The 22,870-nt window shown below is 46.5% G+C and overlaps 1 protein-coding gene across 1 annotated transcript in view; it reads left to right on the top strand.

Annotated features, from left to right (window-relative positions):
- Nucleotides 1-22,870, top strand: part of KPNA4 (karyopherin subunit alpha 4) — a 121,858-nt gene that overhangs the window by 39,345 nt on the left and 59,643 nt on the right. Inside the window, exons 11-14 of the mRNA XM_078667012.1 lie at nt 2,979-3,110; nt 12,519-12,647; nt 14,847-14,951; nt 20,556-20,627. Coding sequence (XP_078523138.1) covers nt 2,979-3,110; nt 12,519-12,647; nt 14,847-14,951; nt 20,556-20,627 — 438 coding nt within the window. The remainder of the gene's footprint in view (nt 1-2,978; nt 3,111-12,518; nt 12,648-14,846; nt 14,952-20,555; nt 20,628-22,870) is intronic.

Below are 22,870 nucleotides of genomic sequence, written 5' to 3'. Positions count from 1 at the left end.
CAATGGTGGAACACCAAAAACTTGACAAAGGAACAGCCGTTCCTAGACCCTGTTCCACAAATGGTGCTCACGGCAGATGCATCCCTCACAGGATGGGGAGCCCATCTCTTGCATTATACCACACAAGGCCAATGGAACAGCCAACAAAAATTGTTCCACATCAATCATTTAGAGTTGCTAGCGATTTTCCTAGCACTCAAAACTTTTAAAGTACAAAACAAAGCTGTTCTAATCCGGACGGACAATATGACTGCTATGTATTATATACAAAAACAGGGGGGGGGGGCACACTCTCTGCAACTGTCCCAGCTTGCACAGAACATTTGGAGATGGGCCATCCCTCAAAACATACACCTGACTGTAGAACACCTTCCAGGAATTCACAATCAGATAGCAGATCTGTTGAGTCGTCAGTCACAACAGATTCACGAATGGGAGTTGCACCCACAAGTTCTCCAACCATTCTTCCAAAAGTGGGGGCATCCACAAATAGATCTGTTTGCCACCCACGAAAACGCAAAATGCCCAACCTTCGCCGCCAGGTTTCCACACCCACGATCGGAGGGAAATGCGATCTGGATGAACTGGTCAGGCAAATTTGCGTACGCTTTTCCACCTCTCCCACTCATTCCACTAGTAGTACGCAAGCTCCGACAACAGTCTCTCAAACTAATACTAGTGGCCCCCCCCATGGGCACGTCGGCCGTGGTTCACCACGCTACTAGATCTCTCACTGGTTCCACATCAGAAATTACGGCTCACGCCATCCCTGTTAACACAGAACCATGGAGAAATAAGGCACCCAGAACCAAACCAACTGAATTTGGCGATCTGGCTCCTGAGGTCTTAGAGTTTGGCTACTTAAACTTACCACCAGACTGTATGAAAATAATTAAGCTAGAAGACCCACGACTAGAGCATGTTATGCTGCTAAGTGGAAAAGATTTGCAATATACTGTAACAACAATCCCATTGATCCATTGGAGGTTTCCATCCAAAATATTATTTGCTACCTTCTACACCTACAAAGGTCCAACTTGGCTTATTTTTCCATAAGCCTGCATCTAGCAGCAATTGCAGCCTATTTACAAAATAGACAGCATCTATCTCTCTTTAGCGTACCTGCAATAAAAGCATTTATGGAAGGATTAAAACTAATAATCCCACCGAGGTTGCCACCTGCACCAGTATGGAACCTAAACGTGGTCCTTACAAGACTTATGGGTCCCCGTTTTGAGCCTTTACACAAGTGTGAACTGCAATTCCTAACATGGAAAACTGCCCTCCTTGTTGCCATCACCTCTCTCAGAAGAGTTAGTGAAATACAAGCATTCACAATAGAAGAACCATTTTTTCAGATACACCCTAACAAAGTGGTTCTTAGACCAATCCTAAATTCCTGCCAAAAGTGATTACTCCTTTTCACCTTAACCAATCAGTAGTTACCAGTGTTTTTTCAAAAACCAGACTCTGTTGCAGAAAGGGCTTTACACACCTTAGATGTTAGAGCTCTTTTATACTACACAGACCGGACTAAATCCCTCAGAAAGACAAAACAACTATTTGTATCTTTCTCTTCCCCACACAAAGGCAATCCCATCTCTAAAGGAGGAATTGCCAGATGGATTGTAAAGTGTATTCAAATATGCTATCAAAAAGCTAAACGTACACTAACAGTTCCTTCTAGAGCGCACTCCACTCGCAAACTAGGAGCCTCTATGGCTTTCTTAGGAAACATACCACTAGAGGACGTATGCAAGGCAGCAACATGGTCTACCATACACACCTTTACTAAACACTATTGTGTTGATGTGCAAGCCAAGCAGCAAGCTGCAGTAGGCCAAGCTGTTCTTAAAACACTATTTCAGTGTGCTGCAACAGATACAAGCGACCACCGCTAGGGGAGACACTGCTGCACAATCGTTGCTAAGTGTACAATCTGCAGCTCATATGCCTCGAACGGAATATGCTACTTACCAGTATGCATCTGTTCTTGGCATGTAGAGCTGCAGAGTTGTACACGCCCTCCCGCCTCCCCGGGACTTGTATCCGTTCCAGTACTCATCTTACTTAGATGCACACGCATGGACATCATTTCTCTTTACTTCTACTAACACCATCATTTCCCATCATGGCGAAAAACAATCTGAGGATGGAGTCGATGACAATGCGCAGTATTGTCCAAGGGAGGAGTCACCTATCTCGTGACTACAAAGACTTCTTCCAAGAAGACGACAAACTGCAATCATCCGAGCCCAACACCAGGTGGCGATCTATTGCTAAGTGTACAACTCTGCAGCTCTACATGCCAAGAACAGATGCATACTGGTAAGTAGCATATTCCTTGCTTGCCTTTTTGTCTAGAGGAAATGTCCCAGTGTGATATCTAGGCATATCACACTGGGTAGTGAAGGTAATTTCAAAGTAATGTCAACTGTCTTTAAATGCTTTACAAACGTGTAACCATGTCCTTTTCAGCCAGCTTGCATATTCTGTCAACCTGTCTTGAAGTACCAAGTCCTGCTTGGTTCTAAAAATAAAATACAACAAAAATGTGTTATCCAAACAGTTGGTCTGAGTTCAGTCTTTGAGTGTGACATTTCTTGCCTGAGTGTATACAATAAATATTTAACACTACCCTCTGATAATGCCGTAGTGCTCGCCCACACTGCCGCAAATGGAGATCACGTTGATATCTATTTTTACCTCTGTAATCCTTTGGGGATCCACTGGACTCTGTACAGCCTGCTTCTTAGAGGGATGCTTTTTGTGTCATGTATTTTTTTTTTTTCTCCTCTTCTGCAGCTACCTGTATTTTAAACTAAGGTACAATTCTGGTTTTATCACAAGATGGTGCCAAATCCCCAAGAATTAGTTTGAAGACATACACTTAGCCCCAAAGTTAATAAAGGAGCACATTATTTTTCTGATTTGATCGCTTTGACCATTTTAATAAGAATATTATTCATGTTTATCAGATACTGGTGGATACTGTCTGGGCCCTATCCTACCTAACTGATGCCGGCAACGAACAGATTCAAATGGTAATAGACTCTGGAATTGTAACCAATTTGGTGCCTCTTCTCAGCAACCTAGAAGTTAAAGTGCAAGTAAGTGTCGAGTCTTTTGTTTTCTGGTGCATTCACATTTTTTAGTAGCCATAATGATGGTCTAGAGGAGGCGATATTTATTAAAACCATTTTGAGATTTGTCCTCCTACATTTGTATGGCTGTGCTGTAATTGTACTGTACCTTTTCTAAAACGTTAACTTGGCAATTAAAGGGGGAGGAAATGTAATGCAGTGAAACAAAATGTATACCTAGATATTGGTCCCATGGCTCGTGTGCTCAATCCTATTTCTCCCTGAAGCCCATGACTGTATAAAATAGTCTGGAGTTTGTTTCGATGCATGGCCTCATTAAAGCTAAGCTAGCTAGGTCAGTTGTATACCCCTTCAGAATTGTTATCAGTGGAACACTATGGATTGGTTTTGTCTTATTTGGAAATTTCACTGCAATAAACTCCTAGGCAAAATGAGGAATTACCATGGCCATATTACCTGGAATTACTGATTACCCTGTTCCTCTTTATGCAGAGTGAAGTGTCTTAAAGATCCACATGCTGTGCATAATTCAGTCATCTAGTGGTTGCTCTCGAAGTCTTAAATTACAGTCTTGTGGGAGTCGTTCTAGGCTGACCAGCAAGAGTATGATGACAGTAAATCCCGTAATGCCCCTTGAATGACCATTTTAGATTCCTATTTCCTGTCGTTGGGTTTTGGAGGGGTGCCAAGGGAGATCCTAAAAAAAAAAACGCCAAAACTTTGTGATCATAACATTGAAAAGCTATAGGGTACTTACAGTCTCACGCCTGTTCCATTTTCAAACAAAAAATTATTTAAAAGCAAGGTTTTACTTGCTCAATGGCCAATGATCTAGTTTTCAGAACTAGAAAGGTAAGAGAAACAGTACATTAATAGAGGAGAGGGTTTCTCAGAGTGCGACGTCAAGGATGAGACCGCTCATGGGGAAACCCCTAGAGGACCCAGACACCTCGAGGAATTCCTTCCAGAGGTCAATGGTTCATAACAAAAAAAAGACCAAAAGCTTATTTATGCATGAAGTTATTTCAGATATCTTCATCATGCACACTGTAGCTACCACTTAATAGAGGGGTACTGCTTTACAGTCCAAGTAGAGCTTATGTATCTACAATACATGCTACAAACAAAAAATGTTAGACTGTAACCAACTGTTTGTAGCCTGTAGTGCTGTACATGCACTCCTCAGAATTGTTGCTCTGATAACTCTTCCTTTACTAAATAACTTCCTTTTTGCAATGCAGATGTACACCATACTTTATTTACTGACCATTCCATACTCTGCTGTGCATAACAATCTTGTATCTAGTCTGTGCCCATGCGCATTGCCAACTTAGGGATGAGTCCCAGTGCATCTTTGTCTCAAAACTCCTAGAAGAAATGCCACTTTTAAATGTCTGAGCTGGACACTAGATGGCAGGTTTATGCAAACCATGTGAATCTACAGCACTAGAGGCTACGAACAGATGCTAATGGAGTGAGTAACAATTTCCTTTCAATTTATGCTGTTAACATTCATTTTATTTCTTGCATTTTGTTTGAAAAATACATACCAAGATATTGAATGCCATTAGGCTTCCAACGGATTTCAGTTTTATTCAATCTTTTACTTAAAAGAATTTATTTTTGCCAATATGTATTTCTGATGGATACATCTGCCAGTGGATTCCACACCTTGTGAATATCCCCGCGTCGGCAACATTCGGAAATTCTTTTTGTAGCTTCGCGCCGACGTGTTCGACGTCCCAGAAGCACGGCATCGCGCGCGGCTCTGCTGACGTCACCGACTCCATAATAGGCCCACGTCGGCGTGATGACATCAGTTCCCTTTTTCCGCATCGTCGACGCGAACTGTTTTCGAGGGATTCTCTTTAGCTTTTTAGTAACTTTGTTACTGTTTGTTTCTATTAGTGTCTTCTTGCTTCTTTGTCTCCTGTCGATGTCTACGAAGAAGACCGGTTTCAAGCCGTGCGGAGAATGTGGGAAGATGTCGGTCACAGACCCGCATGAGGATTGCATTTGGTGCCGGAGTTCGGACCATTATGTTCAAGGGTGCTCTTCCTGCAAGAAGATGAACCGAAAGGCCCTTCGTGAAAGAGAGGCGAAGCTTCTGGTTGCCAAATTGAAAGGTAAAAAAGAGAAGTCGTCTTCGAGGACGAGGTCATGGTCTCGCACGGTGTCTCCTTCGAAGTCCTCGTCGGGGCATGCTTCTAGATCAGCAAAAAAGAAGCACAAGAAGAGACAGCACGGATCTCGACATCACTCTGGGAAGGATTCAGATTTGAGACCGAAGTCGCCAAGTAGGATATGTGGTAAGGAGACATCTCCTTCTCCAGTTGTGGATCCGGTAGGTGAAGTTTCGCCTGTGGAGTCACTGGAGCATTCACCGGCTCCGGTGTCTAATTCCTCTCTGGCGCTGTCCCGATCTCCTGTTCGAGAGGAAAAAGAGGCTCCCTTGCCTGAGGGTTCGACGACTCCGGCTCACCAACCCAAAGAAGAGGAGACGGATCCAGTGCCTCCTCGAGGGCAACCTGTGGGTCCTTACCCTCCTTTTCCAGGCCCAGGTCAAGACCCTACAGTTTTTAAACGCGATGTATGGTGTCTATTCGAGAGCGATGTACCCCTCTGGAGCACCGGCAGGTCCCATGGGTCCTTTGGCATGCAACCTGGGAGTCCCCCAGTCTTATGTTCCAGCTCAGTTTATGCCATTTATGCCGGCGCCGACTCCGACTCCGCCTTGGCATTTCTTGGCGCCACCGAGGTCTTCGCCGATACAATCGGCGCTGGCCCGACCTCAAGAGCTTCGTCCTGTGCTTCCAGATCCGATCTCGATGCCGGCTCTGGCTCCATCTGAGTCGATTGTGGATCTTCAGACTCAGCTCTTGAAGGAGAGGTCGAGGCGTGATGCTCAGCATCTTCTCGAAGAACAGAGGTACAGAGAGGCTGAGATCGAAGAAGGTGAGCTGCAGGAGGAGGATTATTTTGATGATCTGAGGGAGGCTAGCGGATTGGAACTATCTCCAGACTGGGAGCTATCCTCTGTCTCGGATGCCCCTTCAAAGGACGTTGCACCATACCATGTGGTCATCAAAAAGGCAGCAGAACTTTTGAATTTGAAGTCTGCCTACTGCTGAGTTCAAGTCTAACTTGTTAACAGAAATCCTCCATTCCCTGACTTCTGTTGTGGAACCTATACTTCCTTTCAATGATGCTTTGACAGAACCTATTTTGGAAGTATGGAATAGACCTCACTGCTCCTGCTGTTGCAAGGAGATACAGGGTGACGCCTGGTGACCCAGACTTTTTATCATCGCACCCTTTACCGGAGAGCATGGTAATACAGGCAGCCTGTTCAACTAAATCTGTGGGGGCTTTCCCCTCAGGTGCCCGGGAACAAAGTCGAAAAAGCATGACCAAACTGCGAAGAAAGTGTTTTCATCGGCTACTATTGCTCTTAAGTCAATGAATGCCACATGTCTCTTGGGGAGGTACATACATGCCTTGATGGACTCTGTTAGACAGTTGGCCCCTAAGATTCCAGAGGAGGACAGGAACATTTTTAATGAGGTGCTGGCTGACACTCAAGCTGCTGCACATCAAGTCATACAAAGTGGACTAGACACCGCTGACTCTGTGGCGAGAGTTATGGGGACTTCAATTGCTACAAGAAGAGCAGCCTGGTTGAAATCTTCTGAATTCTCTGCGGAATCGGTCACATCGGACCTTTGGGTTCTCAATCTCGTGGAGAATGGGTATGCACTTCCCTATCGGGAATTCCCTCCGAAAGGGGTCAGGGATGCTACTCACAGTATTTCCTGATCCCCAAGAAGGATGGCAGACTTCGTCCAATCCTGGATCTCAGGATCTTGAACCTTTTTTCTGAAGCAGGAGAAGTTCAAGATGCTCACCCTTGCGCAGGTTCTTAAAGCGCTGCTGGAAGAAGACTGGATGATGTCGATCGACTTGCAGGATGCATATTTTCACATCCCTAGCCTGAAGTCGCACAGGAAGTATCTCTGTTTCACGGTGGGTTTGCAACACTACCAGTTTGCGGTCCTTCAGTTTGGTCTTACTACTGCGCCTCAAGTCTTCACCAAGGTGATGGCTGCACAGCTCAGGTCAGGGATTCCAGTATTCCCTTATCTGGACGATTGGCTGATCGAAGCAGAATCTCCAGAGAAAGTGCTCCATCATCTGCAAGTCACAACTTTGTTGTTGTACAGGTTGGGTTTTTCGATAAATGTACCCAAATCTCACCTGGTGCCCTCCCAGCGCAACCTGTTCATAGGTGCTGTACTGGACACAACTGTATGTCGTGCATTCCCTCCTCCTCAAAGGATTCTCGACATACAGGAAATGATTCCTTTATTTTACAATGGAGCGGTCGTTCCAGTCCTGAAGGTCCTTCGTCTGCTCGGTCGGATGGCCTCCTGCATTCTGCTGGTCAACCATGCACGCTGGCACATGAGGGCACTCCAGTGGTGCCTCCGCAGGCAGTGGTATCAACACAACAGATCTCAGGGAGTCGGTCAGGGTCTCCAGAGAAACTGCAGCGGATCTGTCTTGATGGAGCGTGGTGGGCAATCTGTCTCGGAAAGCCCTTCCACCTACCTCCATCGGTGGCCACGGTGATAACTGATGCATCCACTCTAGGGTGGGGTGCTGATCTGGGGGATCTGGACATCAAGGGTCTTTTGTCTCCAGAGGAAAGGTTGCTTCACATCAACCTTCTAGAGTTGCGGGCGATACGTCTGGCGCTCAAGGGCTTCCTCCCTTCCCTTCGAGGTCAGTCGGTTCAAGTCCTGACGGACAACACTACCGCGATGTGGTATGTCAACAAGCAGGGAGGAGTGGGGTCGCAGTGTCTCTGCAGAGAGGCTCTGCGTCTCTGGTCCTGGGTTCAGGACCATCAGATTTGTCGGATGGCAAATCATCTGGCCGGAGTTCTGAACGTACGTGCAGACCGTCTCAGTCAGCAGTTCTCAGCCGACCACGAGTGGAGGCTTCATCCAGAGGTAGATTGTCACGTCTTTCGGACGTGGGGAACTCCTCAGGTGGACCTGTTCGCCAATCACGATCGCTCACTGCCCTTCATTCTGCAGTCTCCAGTATCCAATGCAGGGAGCGTTGGGGGATGCGTTTCAGTTGAGTTGGGACTCAAGACTCCTTTACGCGTTTCCTCCCATACCCTTGATTCCTCGGGTTCTGAGGAAGATTCGCCAAGACCGGGCTCAAGTCATATTGATCGCCCCGGATTGGCCAAGAAGGGTGTGGTACACAGATCTTCTCCACCTCTCCTCGTGCCCGCCGCTCCGTCTCCCTCTCAGGGCAGACCTCCTCTCTCAGATGGAGGGGCAGGTTTTACACCCCCACCTCCAGATCTTACACCTTCATGCCTGGAGATTGAACGGGGCAACCTGAATTCTTTCTCTCTCCCACATGATGTGGTGGATGTCCTCTTATCGGCCAGGCGTGACTCCACCAAGTCTATCTATTCTCATAGGTGGTCTAAATTTGTTTCTTGGTGTGGAGAGAAGTCCACCGATCCTTTGAGGGCTCGTTGATCTGACATTCTTCAGTTTGCGCTTTCTTTGGCTCAGCAAGGGTTTGCTGTAGCTACAGTCTAAGGTTATCTATCGGCATTGTCGGAATTTTTCTGTTTGCCGGATCAGCCGTCTTTATTTAAATCTCCTGGCGTTTTGAGGTTTCTACAAGGACTTACAAATAAATTTCCTCCTACTCCCTTTATTGTGCCTCAATGGGACTTGAACCTTGTACTTACTTTCTTGATGGGTTCACCTTTTGAACCTTTGCACAAGTGTCCCTTGAGACTGCAACCAGGAAGACAGTTTTAAAAGAGAACAATTACCTCGGCAAGGAGGGTAAGTGAGCTTCAAGCTCTTAGTTCAAAGACCCCATTCTTGACCATTCATGCTGAACGAATGGTACATAGGACCAGGGCTGCTTTTCTGCCTAAGGTGGTTACTCCCTTCCATTTAGGGCAGTCCGTTATCCTTCCTACCTTCTATCCTCCCCCTCACCCTTCCAAGGAGGAGGAGGGACTTCACCGCTTGGACTCGAAGAGGGCGGTGAGCTTCTACCTGGACAGAACCAGAGACTTCAGAGTGGATGACCAGCTCTTTGTTTGAGCCAGAAAAGGCAAGGCGGTGCACAAGCGCACGCTGTCAAGATGGATTGTCTTGTGTATCAAGATTTGCTACTCTGGCAGGTAAGGAACCTCCTGAAGGTTTAAGAGCTCATTCTTCAAGAACGTCCGCTACATCTGCTTTTTCTAGGGGTGTACCTGTAGAGGACATTTGTAGAGCGGCGACTTGGACCTCACTCCACACTTTCACGAAGCATTACTGCGTAGATTCCGAAGTGAGGAGGGAGGGCCATTTTGCGCGTTCTGTCCTCCAGGTTTTTCTGGTATAGGAGAGTGGACACCCTGCTCCGGGAGTGGAGACTGCTGTGGGACTCTATTCACAAGGTGAGGAATCCACTGGCAGATGTATCCATCAGAAGAACAAGTTACTTACTTTCGGTAACGCTTTTTCTGGTGGATACAGTATCTGCCTGTGGATTCCTCACTGGCCCACCCGCCTCCCCGTTGTCCACTCTTCTATACCTGATTTACTGTAATATAAATATTTTATTGTCAAAGGAAATGTGTTGATGTTATTACTTTCCTGCATGGACTACACTGATTTATTTTGATTATTTGGTACTGTGTACATTGTATGTATATCTACTGTTGTTGATCCGTCCTTGTGCCTCGAGGGCACGGATAAAGGGTGGAACTGATGTTATCACGCTGACGTGGGCCTATTATGGAGTCTGTGGCGGTCAGCGGGGCCGCGCGTGATACCGTGCTTCTGTGACGTCGGCGCGAAGCTACAAAAATAATTTCTGAATGTTGCTGACGCAGGGGGATATTCACAAGGTGAGGAATCCACAGGCAGATACTGCATCCACCAGAAAAAGCGTTACCTTAGGTAAGTAACTTGTTCTTTATAACTAGAAACTTTAAAAAAACGATTATACTTTCTTGATTTTAAAATAAATAAATCCACTTACCGTGATAAGTTCCTTTTTAGGTCTCGCTAGACGTAAGCAAAAAGCGAAGCTTTTTGCTGTCTATGCGAGACAACTATAGTAGTTACTTTTCGGAGAATGAGGACAGCAAAGTGCCACGCGCATTTGCAGGCCGAGATTCGACCTCGTGAGCGCGCACGTCGTCACTCACGCATGCGCACAAAGAAAGCCATACACACACTGCATATACACACACGCACCCCCCCTTAAACATACACACGCGCACACAGACAGACAGACGCACGCACAAACAGAGACACACACACGCGTACACCCCACCCCCACTCACCCCTCCTCTCACTCAACACACTCACCTGTTCTGGCGGTGCTCGGCGGCGGATCTGCATCTCGGGCGGGGGTAGCGCTTTCCGGGGGTCTCTCACCACATGAGAGCCCCGCCTTCCCCATGCGCCCGCCCGCTCTTTACCTCTCGGGACCGGGACTCAATGCGGAGCCTTCGTGGCTCCTCGGGCAGCTCTCTCTCCCTCTCGCCGCGATGGGGCGGGACTTCCGGTTGGGGCTGTGATTGGCCGGCTTCCCAACCGCTTCCGGGTCGTCGCAGGCAGCGCGGCGGCCCGGCGGGGATTTGTTTTATCTGCCTCCTGCTTTGTTTTATTACTAACCGTCGAAGGGGTTTATACTTTTTCTATTCAGAAGTGACATTTTGGAAAGCAGTAAAATACAATCATTCAAGATGGCATCCAGTTTGAACCGTACTCTGTGGCAACTGTCGTGTTCGTCTTTTTTCTATGTCTATCTTTGTGTCCCCCGACGTGTTGAGCATGCGCCTCGCACACCTTTTCCCTGTGTTGTTAACAGCGCTGTATACTGAGCACTGTGGACTGCGCTACTACCGGACTGTCTTGCGAGAAATCTGCTGTTCTCTGTTGTGGAGCAGCTCTGCCCCTGACCGTAGTCTTCGGGTACCCTGTGTGCGCACAAGAAACCGCACGTGCGGATCCCCCACCTAGCGCCACCCTGAACCCCACCGCCCCCTCCTCCGGGAGCCTGGCACTTACCTGGCCGTCGCGCCTTGGCCCTGGTGGTGGAGGGAGAAACTCCGGGGGGGGACATTGTAAAGCCGTAGGACCATTGCCTGACACCAGGGGAGCGACGGGGGAGCTGCAGTGGGCTTCGCCCGTCCCCTCGGAGGAGGAAGAAGTTGAGGGGCCCCCGGGGCACATGAGAATGAACATTGAGAACTTCAAGGCGCTGAAGGAATGGCTTACCCGTACTTTGGAACTGATGTAAGTAAAAGATGTGAGTGGTGGAGGCTGTCTGTCTTGTTGGAAAGACTTGTTCCCAGTGACGTTATTTGGCAATGCAGGGTAGATTTCTCTTAATGAAGGCAGATACAGTCCTGTTTATTACATGCGACCCTCACTGACACTCTGGTATGTGCTACATCTGATCAGTCGATCGAGATTGTCAGGCGGTATAAACGTACCTAAACTGTGTACATTTCTCGCTTGAGGTAATCCTGATGACCTGTTTTACTATATTTTATGCTGTGATCGATGTTGCCGTATTGCCTGTCTAACCAGCAGGCATACGTACTGCAACACACTTTGTGTAACTTTCTCAAATGAAATGCTGAGTTGCCAATTGGTGGTTCGTCCTGTCACTTTCTACCCAGTTGAGATGCAACTAACTGATGATGCCTGCGAATAACAAGCATTTGCAATGCAATAGGTCTTGCAGTTGTGAGAGTTTAAGATATTGGCATTGTAAATGGCAATGCTTTTTATTTACGTGTTGGTTTTTAAAACATAAATAAAAGGTATTGTCATTTACAATGCCAATAGCTTAAACTCTCGCAAATGCGAGACCTATTGCATTGCAAATGCTTGTTCTGCTTAGGTGTAAAGCCTCCTAAAGACCAGTTTTAGAACCTTTTATTGACTGATTATTTCTACATATAACGAAGTTTTCTAAACGAAGTGGAAACATAGGGGGTAAAGAGAATTACCGTGCTGAGCACCCCAGATAGAGACAAACAAGTGTATAAAATATAAAAAAATGAATAAGATCTCGTTAGGAGGATAATGTCACATTTTTATAATGAACAATTGGAATACAAATCCAAACTATGCCAAAGTCTTGAATACAAATTGACATGATCAAAAGCTTCTCCAGCATTTAAAGTAATCAGTCAGGTGACAGAATGTCTAGCCAATTTTAGTAGTCTAAGTGCCATTAGAAAAGCTTGGTTGCTCTGTTTTAACTACATGAGGTATATATGATTCAACTGAAATGTAGAATAAGTATATTCTGTTTCTGTTTTCTAATTGTGTAACACAAACTTTTTTTTTATATTTAAAGACCGCTGCCCTTAGAGCTGTGGGGAATATTGTGACTGGCACAGATGAACAGACCCAAGTTGTTCTGAACTGTGACGCCCTTTTGCACTTTCCTGCCCTTTTGACACACCCAAAGGAGAAAATCAATAAGGTTTGGCTAACATTTTATTGACTTATCTTTACGTTTTATTTGATTGCTTTTATTTGTTAGTGCAAGTAAACGTTTACGTGATACCACAGCCTTATTTCTTTTAGCTTAAATAACTATCTACTACTAATAGAGCACTTTGGGTTTTACATTGAGCCCTGCATACTTTTGGGGAACTCCTGGACTTTGTGCACAGTATAACCACATAGTGGTAATACCATATACGGAGCCAGCTTCCGACACTTCTGGTACAAGTTGCTGAAGGGTTTTTGGAGATGGTTGAGGCTTGAATGTCTGCGTGATAATTTAAATGCATGTCTAGTTCATTTTATTGCACCTCTAACCAAAATATCTTAAAAGTGGTGGTGTGATCTACTGGATAAATCCCTGATGGACCTGCCAGAGTCGTGGGTGCTCTTGAAGACCTAGAGTCCAAGGAGTGAAAATGAAGTGGTCTGATACTTTTACGCTTCCTTGGTGTGCATGTAGACTCTGACCGCCCCTCATCTGAGCTGTCTTGGGATGGGAAGGGCCACCTGAAGACTTGGGTGTCGAAGGCAGCTTCCTAATCACATGAATTGATTTCTGCCTTGATACCATCAATGGCAGAGGTGAAATTAACAGCTGGGGAGGACTTTGTATGTGTTCTTCTACTGGTCACACCTTGGTACATCCCAAGTTTTTGCTGTTCACTCAGCAAACTGCAGTAGGCTTGACCTTTTCTTTCTGTAAGCTCTGCTTCTGGTGTACAGGTTGATGTAGAGACAATTTGGGAAATGTTGGCCGGTATCTGTACTGCTTGAGCCCCGCCGACAGAAGATTGACTGTGAACGGACAGAGAACCTCTGTTTAGGAAGATACCTTCCTGCACCTGGAGCGCTTTGACAGCACTGTCTTACTCTCTGTGGCAGCAGTGTGTCGCCATCAAGGCAGTTCTCGATAGATGATGGAGGCCTTTGCCGATAGTGATGGGCAACAATGTTAACAGGAAGGTTGACCATGATTTGTGCCTTTTATCCATGGACTGTTTCAGTGAAAGTCGAGCATTCCCTGGCAGACTTTCCATCATTTATCTCCTTTTTCCTTCAGTTGTTCTCATTTGGCACATAGATTTAATGACCTGTTCTTAGAGTCCTTTGTGACACATTTTGGCAAATGTCACATTCTGTGACAGAATGTGAAGATTGCAGACACTTGGTTTGGTTGACCCTTTTTCCTTCCAAAGGTAGGGCACTTTACTAATAAGGAAAGCATTCTGACTGAACACTTTTGTCAGAGATCAAAAAAAGCACTTACCCCTCCTGTTAAAAAAACAAAACGTACCTGTAGCAACTGCCTGTACAAGACATCATGGACAGTGGAAGCCCCTGGACCCTTAAAAGCGAAAGGTTGCATTAAGTCTCAAATTGTAAGCCTTTTCAGGCTGTACTTTCCCCATTCCATAGACCACTACACAGCAAAGGTAACATGGGTGCTACACTGTAGTTTTGAGAATTTTTTTTTTTTTTTTTTTTAGTATTATGAACATTGTACATTTTGGGAATTCTTTTCGGTGATAGGATTTTAGAGGGTGAAGGGTTTCCTGCATTCTGCGGGTGATTATTGTGATGTTTGACTATCGGCGTGCATATGATGCAGAATTATAGATTTTTTAATTATAAAATTTTGTAAGCTTTTAAAGACTATTGTATGGCGCTCAAAGTACCAAATTATAGTAGAGGAGAGACTTGTATTTTCAAGCATGTTCATTTACGCTTAATCACTGAATTCTGGATATTATTGGTAAAGCTGTGCCATTAGTTGCAGTTTGTGTGAGTAGCAAAGAGCAGTCTTGAATTATTCAACTGGGTGTTTTCAGGAACCTTTAGGTTGTATGGGCTTTCACCACTTTCCAGAGTCGGTGAGGCTAGGCCACACCCCTCGTTACAAAAGCCTAATTATACATAAACTTGCTCCTAGATTACACCTTTTTTACTGGAGTCTCCAAATCATGCAATTTATTGTTGTGTTTCTATTCATGCCATTGAATTTAAGGCAAGGATTTTCCATGTGAAAACTGTTAAATGTTCTCAGCCCAGTTTAGTTTTTTTTGGTAGGACCCTAGCCTATTGTGTGGAGAAAAGTATTGCTAATGATTATGTGCAGATTTTTTTTCTATTTGGCGTAAATATTCTGATTCGACCAATCTACTTTATTTTGCAGGAGGCTGTATGGTTCCTCTCCAATATAACAGCAGGCAATCAGCAACAGGTTCAAGCTGTGATTGATGCCAACCTGGTACCAATGATCATACACCTGTTAGATAAGGTAAGCAGGCAAGTGGTGTAATGTTTAGTTTCCCCAATTTAATCCTAGTGTTAGGCAAAACTAGGGAACTAACAGCTCTTTTCAAACTGTGATTGAGCCTCTTGGTGTGTGCATTGTACACACATTTATTTTGTTAAAAACCATTTTGAAGTCGCTCTCCAATTTTGCACGTTACATTGCGCTGCCAAAATGTATGGCAGCCAAAGCTGGACCGATTGGCTCTAATTGGTAACTTTTCAGTAGGAGTGTTAAAGTTGGGCATTGTTATAGAGCAAAGCTTTCAGCCCTTAACAGCCTTGTGGACATTGAAAACACATTAGTGGGGGCTTGGCCTAGATAGGGCTCAGGCTTAACCATTACACCATGAGCTGCTTTGGAGAAAAACAGGGGATGGAGACGGCACTTCTACAGGGCCAAAAAAAAAAAAAGCCAGCGCGACATGTCCCAGAGGGGTCGTGAAATCAATAATGAATTTCAGTATTTCAATGCCTTCATGAAAAAGCTAGAAGCCTGCCCTATTAGTATTTCTCGCTCACCAGGTGCTCACCGTTTAGCTGTTTTTCACCGTGTGAAAGGAGCCAAGATCATGTGACATGTTGGCACCAAGAGTGGACCTTCGTATTTTTGCATTGACTGGAAGGAAAGCATAAGGTCTTGCAAACAAATGCACACAATAGAGTATCACAGCTTTTTCAAATCCTTCAAATGGGTATTTTTGATCCAGCACTGGCCACATGCAGAAATGCTGTTGTGTCCTTGGAGGGGGGTGGGGCAATTGGTAGAGACTGCCATTGAGAAACCTTTTACTTTGGCACCAGACTTTGGCTTCTTGGAACATTTCAATGGCATTTCATTTAGCAGCCAAGGCACCTACAGCAATATGGGTGCACATCCTGGTGTCCAAGCCATGAGAGAGAATGGTTTTGAAGATCTAGGATTCTAACATAACATTTGTAATAAAGAGCCTCTTTTGCATGGTTAGCCCCCACTTTTTGACTAGTTTTAATGTGGTTTCAAACATAGTGCACAGGGTCCCTGCCAACCAGGGCTCCTTCCTAAAGCAAACTCTCAATTGGTACTTCTGCCCCCTATAAGTCCCTAGTAAATGGTACCCTGGATACCAACGGCCTGGTCCCTTTGAACCCCTCCCCCTTCTTACTGGGACCATGCGACTGCCCTTGCAACCTGCATGCCCCTGAAAGAGAGGAAACTACACTCAACAAGGCACCCTGCCTGGTAGCATAGGTAACTCACCTCACTGGCAAGCCTCAGAGCCCTAAGTCAGGGTGCACTATATTACAGGTGAGGGCATATCTGCATGCGCAAATATGCCCCTACAATTTTGGGCACCATTTCCTAATATTGTAAGTGCTGCTGAAGCCATAGTCCATTGACTGGGAACTAGACTACTAGAGTTCCACAGCAGCATGATGGCTTCACTGAACACAGGAGTGTTTGGTACTAAACTACTCCTTTCAATGAACCCACACTAATGCCAGTGTGGGATTCATTGTGCGATCTACTCAGAGGGCACCTCAGAGGTGCCCCCTAAATCACTGCCAACCATGGTGTGGTCTGACCAGCTGTAGGCAGCTAGCCACCACCAGACAGGTTTCTGGACTCCTGGGTAGAGCCCCTGCATATCGTGGGCACCGCCTCTGCTGCTAGCATCAGGTGGCATCCTCAGGTTTACAACTCCACTTTGACGGGAAAGCAGGTGGGGAAAAATCAAAGATTTCTGCCTACCTCTGCCAACCCTCATCCCTAAGGTTCACGGACAACACCACCGCCATGTGGTACTGCAACAAACGGGTGGGGTCGTGGACCCTATGCCAGGAGGCTCTGCGCCTCTGGCAGTGGCTGGAACGTCAGGGCGTGACCCTGGTGGTTCAACACCTGGCAGGTTCTCTGAATGCCAGGGCGGACGAACTCAGCCGTCGGTGCATGATGGATCACGAATGGCGTCTGAGCTCTGACGTGGCACAAGGCCTCTTTCAGCAGTGGGGAGAGCCTTGGTTAGATCTATTCGCCACCGAAGAGAACGCGCAATGTCATCAGTTCTGCGCGTTGGAATTTCCAAGGCGGCGCTCGCTCAGAGACGCTTTTCGTCGCGAGTGGAGTTGCGGTCTAGTGTACGCCTTTCCGCCTATACCACTTCTGCCCAGAGTGCTGAAGATCAGGCGTGACCGGGCCCAGGTTATCCTTGTGGCTCCGGACTGGGCGCGAAGGTACTGGTATCCCAAGCTACTCAGCATGTCAGTCTATCCCCCGATTCGTCTGCCTCTTCGGGAGGACCTTCTGTCGCAGCAGCAGGGGACGGTCCTCCACCCGAACCTGTCCAGTACAAGCTTGGAGATAGATCGGCGACAGTTGAGGCCATTTCACTTGCCTCCCGAAGTCTGTAATGTCATTCTGGCAGCCAGGCGTCCCTCCACGAAGTCGGTGTACGCCTGCAGGTGGAACAGATTTGTGGCATGGTGCACAGCAAAGGCTGTGGATCCTCTTGCTGCCCCTCTTTCTGAGGTTCTTCTCTTCCTTCTTTCTCTTGCCCAGCAGGGCTCTGCTCTGGGCACTATCAAGGGCTACCTTTCTGCCCTTTCAGCCTTTCTAAGGCTTCCTGATCAACCTTCTTTGTTCAAGTCCCCTATTGTAAGTCGATTCCTGAAGGGCATCACACACACTTTCCCTCCTGTTCCGTTTGTGATGCCTCAGTGGGACTTGAACCTTGTTCTTACGTTTCTGATGTGCGCTCCCTTTGAGCCGCTTCACAACTGTCCTCTTTGTCTTCTTACCTTGAAAACTGCCTTTCTGGTTGCCATCACCTCTGCCAGGAGAGTGAGTGAGCTCCAGGCTCTTTCTTGTACTCCTCCTTTCATTTCTGTCCATCCGGACAAGGTTGTGTTACATACAAAGCCATCTTTCCTGCCCAAGGTTGTCACGGCCTTCCATATCGGGCAGTCTATCACCTTGCCCACCTTCTTTCCGCCACCGCATCCCTCTAAAGAGGAAGAGCGGCTCCACTGTCTGGACCCAAAACGTGCGCTTTCTTTCTACTTGGATCGCACACGCCAGTTCCGGGTGGATGACCAACTCTTTGTTGGTTACGTGGGTGCTAAGCAGGTGAAGGCGGTACACAAGCGGACCATTTCCCGGTGGATCATCTTGTGTATCCAGGCATGTTACTCTATGGCTAAGAAGGAGCCCCCTGTTGTATTGAGGGCTCATTCCACTCGGGCCACGGCAACTACTACTGCCCTGGGCCGGGGGTTACCCTTGCAGGACATTTGCCAGGCAGCTACGTGGGCCTCGTTGCACACGTTCGCACGACACTACTGCCTGGACAGTCAAGTCCGGAGGGATGGCTTCTTTGGCCGTTCCGTCCTCCAGGACTTTCTGGTGTGATTATTGGTTCGCAGACCCACCACCGGGGTTGGTATTGCTGGGGTATCTATTCTAAGGTAAGGAATCTATCACTAACGTGTCTCTTTCAGATGCACAAGTTATTACTTGTGTAACGATATATCTGTAAGAGACATTAGTTAGTGATAGATTCCTTACCGACCCACCCATCCTCCCCGTTCTGCGAACCGATATCTAGGGTTAAGGTCATCCCCTTTCAGGGCCCTAGTTTCTTGGCACCAGTGTTGGTTCTATCATGGCTCTGCGTATCTGGCGCGGAAAAGCTGTGTATCAGAACTGACGTCAGCGCGCATGGGCGGCGTCTAAGTACTCCGTCATTCCGGCGCTAACGACGACTGATGCGGAGCCGCGGACGACGCCTACCGATGCGCAGGGGTATTGCTACGCAAAAATTTCCGGATCCAGTCTGACGCCTGGGGATATTCTAAGGTAAGGAATCTATCACGAACTAATGTCTCTTACAGATATATCGTTACACAAGTAGTAACTTGTGCTTCACACTGCAGGCGCCATTGTGGAGGGCAGGAGAGATTAGCTACTGCTGGACACTACTTCAGGATCGCCAGGTAGACTTCACTGCATATGTGAGCCACTCATACTTTGGTCGTGGGCGTCTGGTGCAGAGTGGGTAGGAGGTGCGGATCCGGAGTCTTTAAAGTCGATTTCTTCTGAACAGGTCCGCTCTTCTCAGGAGATTTGAGTCTTTATTGAAGGATTGCAGGGTTTCTTCTTAGGTCATCGCAGATCTACTGGTCCAATCTTGAGTGAGCCACCCAAATACTACATTAAGGAGGTGTTTTATGGGTTTAGCAGGTAGGATTAATGAAGCACCTTGGAGTAACTACACCCTTCAGTATGCCACCCTCCTGTGGGAGGGGGCATAGACCTAGCCTTGAATGGAGTGGTATCCCCATCTTCAAGTTGGCAGGGACTCTGTTGTGCTTCACCTCGCCTTCCCCACCTTTTCTTCTGGGTTTTCTTGCTGATTTTCCCTCACAAAATGGGAGTGTAAACCAGGGGTTGCCATCTGCTGCTAGCAGTAAAGGCTGGTGGTCGCATTAGAAAAAGGCAGCAGGCCTTTGAAGCCTACCTTTCGAGCATTGGCCCATCTCAGGGGAGGAGATTTGACCCCTCAGCCCAGGATGTGCATGGTTTCTGGTCCTCAAGGGAGCAGAGGCTCTCCACCCAGGGGTCTAGAAATGTGTATGGTAGGCTGCTTAAAGCCAGTCTGTGCCCACACCAGGGTTTATTGGTTGTCATTGGCACCTCTGAGGTGCCATCGGTTTACATGTTTTAATTAATCTCATACTGGCATCAGTGTGAACATGTTACAAGGAGCTGCTTCTCAGACTTTCCTGGCACTTTCAATTCTAGGGAATAGAATACAGTTGGGGCAGATCTGCTCATGCAGATATTTTCACACCTGGGATATAGTGCACCCTGCCTTAGAGTTGGTGAGGTCTGTTAGAGGGGGGACTTACACAACTTACGCAGTGCTAGCTGGTATGGCACGGCACAATGTGCCATGTCTACTTGGTAATTTTGTTACCTCACACGGGCATGCCAGCTGCAGGGGTAGTTGCATGGTCCTCGTGAGGGTGTTCCAGGGGACCCTCTTCATCTCTTAGGCACCTTGGGTATCACTAGGGATTTACAGGGGGGGGGGGCAGAAGTACCAATTGTGGACATGTTTTTTAGGGAAAGACCAGTGGCACTGGAACCTAGACAGCGGGACCAGTGCTCTATAAAGTTGTATCAAAAACCAGGCTAAAAGTGGGGGTTACTGCAACAGAACCCCATTTTCGAACAGTAATGTTCTGTCTTACCAAGTAGAAGACGATCCCTTTGGGTATGTAGGCACTTTCCATTGTCAATCTAAGGTGAACTCTGTGTCTTGGTGCATACTATTACTGCACCTAGTAACTCTCACCCAGGATCACAAGTCACACTGAAACTTACACTTAAAACAAAAACAACTTGCAATGTCTTCACCGCGCACTAGGTGGCAGGAGTGTGCTCTGCATGTGAATCTACAGAGCTGCAATCTAAAATCGATTGTTAAAGTAATGTTTTGCTTACATCACATTTACAAAACTGGAGACTTTGTACTGAATTCCTTACATTCTCTAGCTCCTCTTCGCCAAATAAAAATAATTGTTACTTACATCCTTATTTGTGTTTCAGGGGGATTTTGGCACGCAGAAAGAAGCTGCATGGGCTATAAGCAACTTAACGATCAGTGGAAGAAAAGATCAAGTGAGTAACAGATTTTAATTTGAAGGCTACTTAAAGAATTTCAAGCATGGTAAATCTCAGATTTGCTCTGAACTTTTTTAAATGTTTGGTATCTTATTATCTTCATGAATATCAATACAGAAGTGGATTTGTGAATCAAGCCAATAAGTTGTACAGTTTGAATGCAGTTTGGTCATCTTGAACTTATGATTGAGGTTAACGTAAAGCACCTTTTAGATTACCCTGCATTTATAACCGTCAGCATAGCATGTGTGGCTTGTTCTCAGTCATTGGTCATTTTGAAGCCTCCATGGTGGGTACTGTATGCCATTGGCATCCCAGGGCCACAAGTACCATTGCATTACAAATTGATAACTAAATTGCCCCTTTACTATCAAAGTTGATCAGTGTCACTTGATCTCGGAGGTAATAAAAGGTTTGAAACGCCATGATCAGTGTGGTCTGTGACTTGTAAAAGATATGGGTTTCTATAAACCAGTCATTAAGTTAAAATATACAAAAAACCAACCACTGTTATCACTTTGCTTGGTTGCAGTATGACCCAAAACCCTTGTGTAGCTTTTGGGTGCTAGTTGCTATATTTTCTAGAAACTTGAGCCCAATGGCAATGTTCTTATAGTGGTGCGAGGGAGATCTTCTTTTTAATTTTTGGATTTTCTGCTGACTGGTTACTACCACCTAGTTAGTGGACAGAGGTGTCCTGCCAGAATGCAACAATGTGTTCCATTTGTCCTTGCACACATGTACCAGTTTGTTTATGGCTGTCAGTCTGAACAGCCCTCTCATGGACCCATGTGGTGCTTACCAACATGAAGTCCATAAACCCAGAAATTGCAAAACCCCGTCTTCCCATCAAGATTTCTAATGGGGACTAAACGACGTTTCAACCAGGCTTTGATGTCATGTGGGTTGGAGGGGGGGCTGTCTAGTCATTGAGGGTTTATTTGCTTATGGAAGAATGTAGCAGATGGAAAGTAGGCTCTCTGAATCCAAGGGAGAGCAGAAGCAAGATCCTGAAACTCCAGTTGTAGAAGAGTTGATGAGTATGGTATGTATGCACGCACAACCCAGCGTCTGCACAGTGCCCATTTGGACAGGCAGAGCCCCCCCACCTTTTTTTTTTTTTGGTCCTCCTACGCCAAAAGGATATTCTCAGAGTAACAGATCCATGCCACCCACTACGCATCGGAGAGGCCCCTCCTTAAACTCTGAAGATCTTGATGGATGCACTTTCTGCAGATACCCACAGGATACCAGAAGGTACCGAAGAGGATGAATTCAATTCAGTTCATCTATCTTCCCAGGCCCTCGAACTGATCTTGGGGTAACTCATTCTGCAAAAAGGCATAATCATTGGACAAGAACGTTTACATCCTATCCAGCCATTCGATACAGGGAATCCAAAAATGCTTCCTTCTCTTCCATACCACCTTATCTAAGTTAAGTGTATACTTAATTGCCTTAATCCAATCTAGGTATGAAGGAGCACTATCTTTAACCCAGAGTTTCCCCCCACCTCCTGTTGAGGGTCTGGTGTCTAGCCCAGAGTCTCAAATAGCCTGCAGGGCCGCCACTGACTTCAGGCCAGGGCCCGGACCGAATGAAGCCTTTGGCACTGACGACACTCTTCGATCTCCAGCCACGAAGGCTCTGTAAAAGGCATGGCCCCCTTCGGGGCTGACCAGGTCCTACGCTCAAGTTGTGAAACTGACATCCACACGGAGTTCGCCACTGGCACAGTCGCAAATACCAAAAATATAGGCACAGAAGGCTGTCTACATTCGAAGACTCAATCTGCTCAAACTCAGTCTACCACTGAAGATTCAGAACAACTCAACCTGCAACACATTCAGAGGATGATATCTACAAAGCTGTGATACAAAAGGGGATAATGAACGGAGCGTTTGAGCAAATCAAACACTCACCCCCAGTCAACTGATCTGGGTTTAATCCATCACAATTCTTTAGCCCACTCAGCCACCCCATTTCAGACATGGCCATATGCAAATCAGTCTGACCCTGTGACTTATGGGAACAGTCCAGCCCGAACTGCCAAGCCATGTCTTCCATGGACCGGAAACAAGCATCTTGGGACCGGTTTCGGATTCATAATCCTCATCAGCCAGGCTATCTTGAATCCAGTGGCCAAGTGAGCAAGGGACTCGCGTCTGAGCATACCCTGCCACACTTAGGGCGAACAAAGCGACACAAAAGGGGATGATGGGCGGAGCGTTTGAGCAAAT

The sequence above is a fragment of the Lissotriton helveticus genome, chromosome 11, assembly GCF_964261635.1.
Source record: "Lissotriton helveticus chromosome 11, aLisHel1.1, whole genome shotgun sequence".
NCBI lineage: Eukaryota > Metazoa > Chordata > Amphibia > Caudata > Salamandridae > Lissotriton > Lissotriton helveticus.
This window is presented reverse-complemented; position numbering and strand designations above follow the sequence as displayed.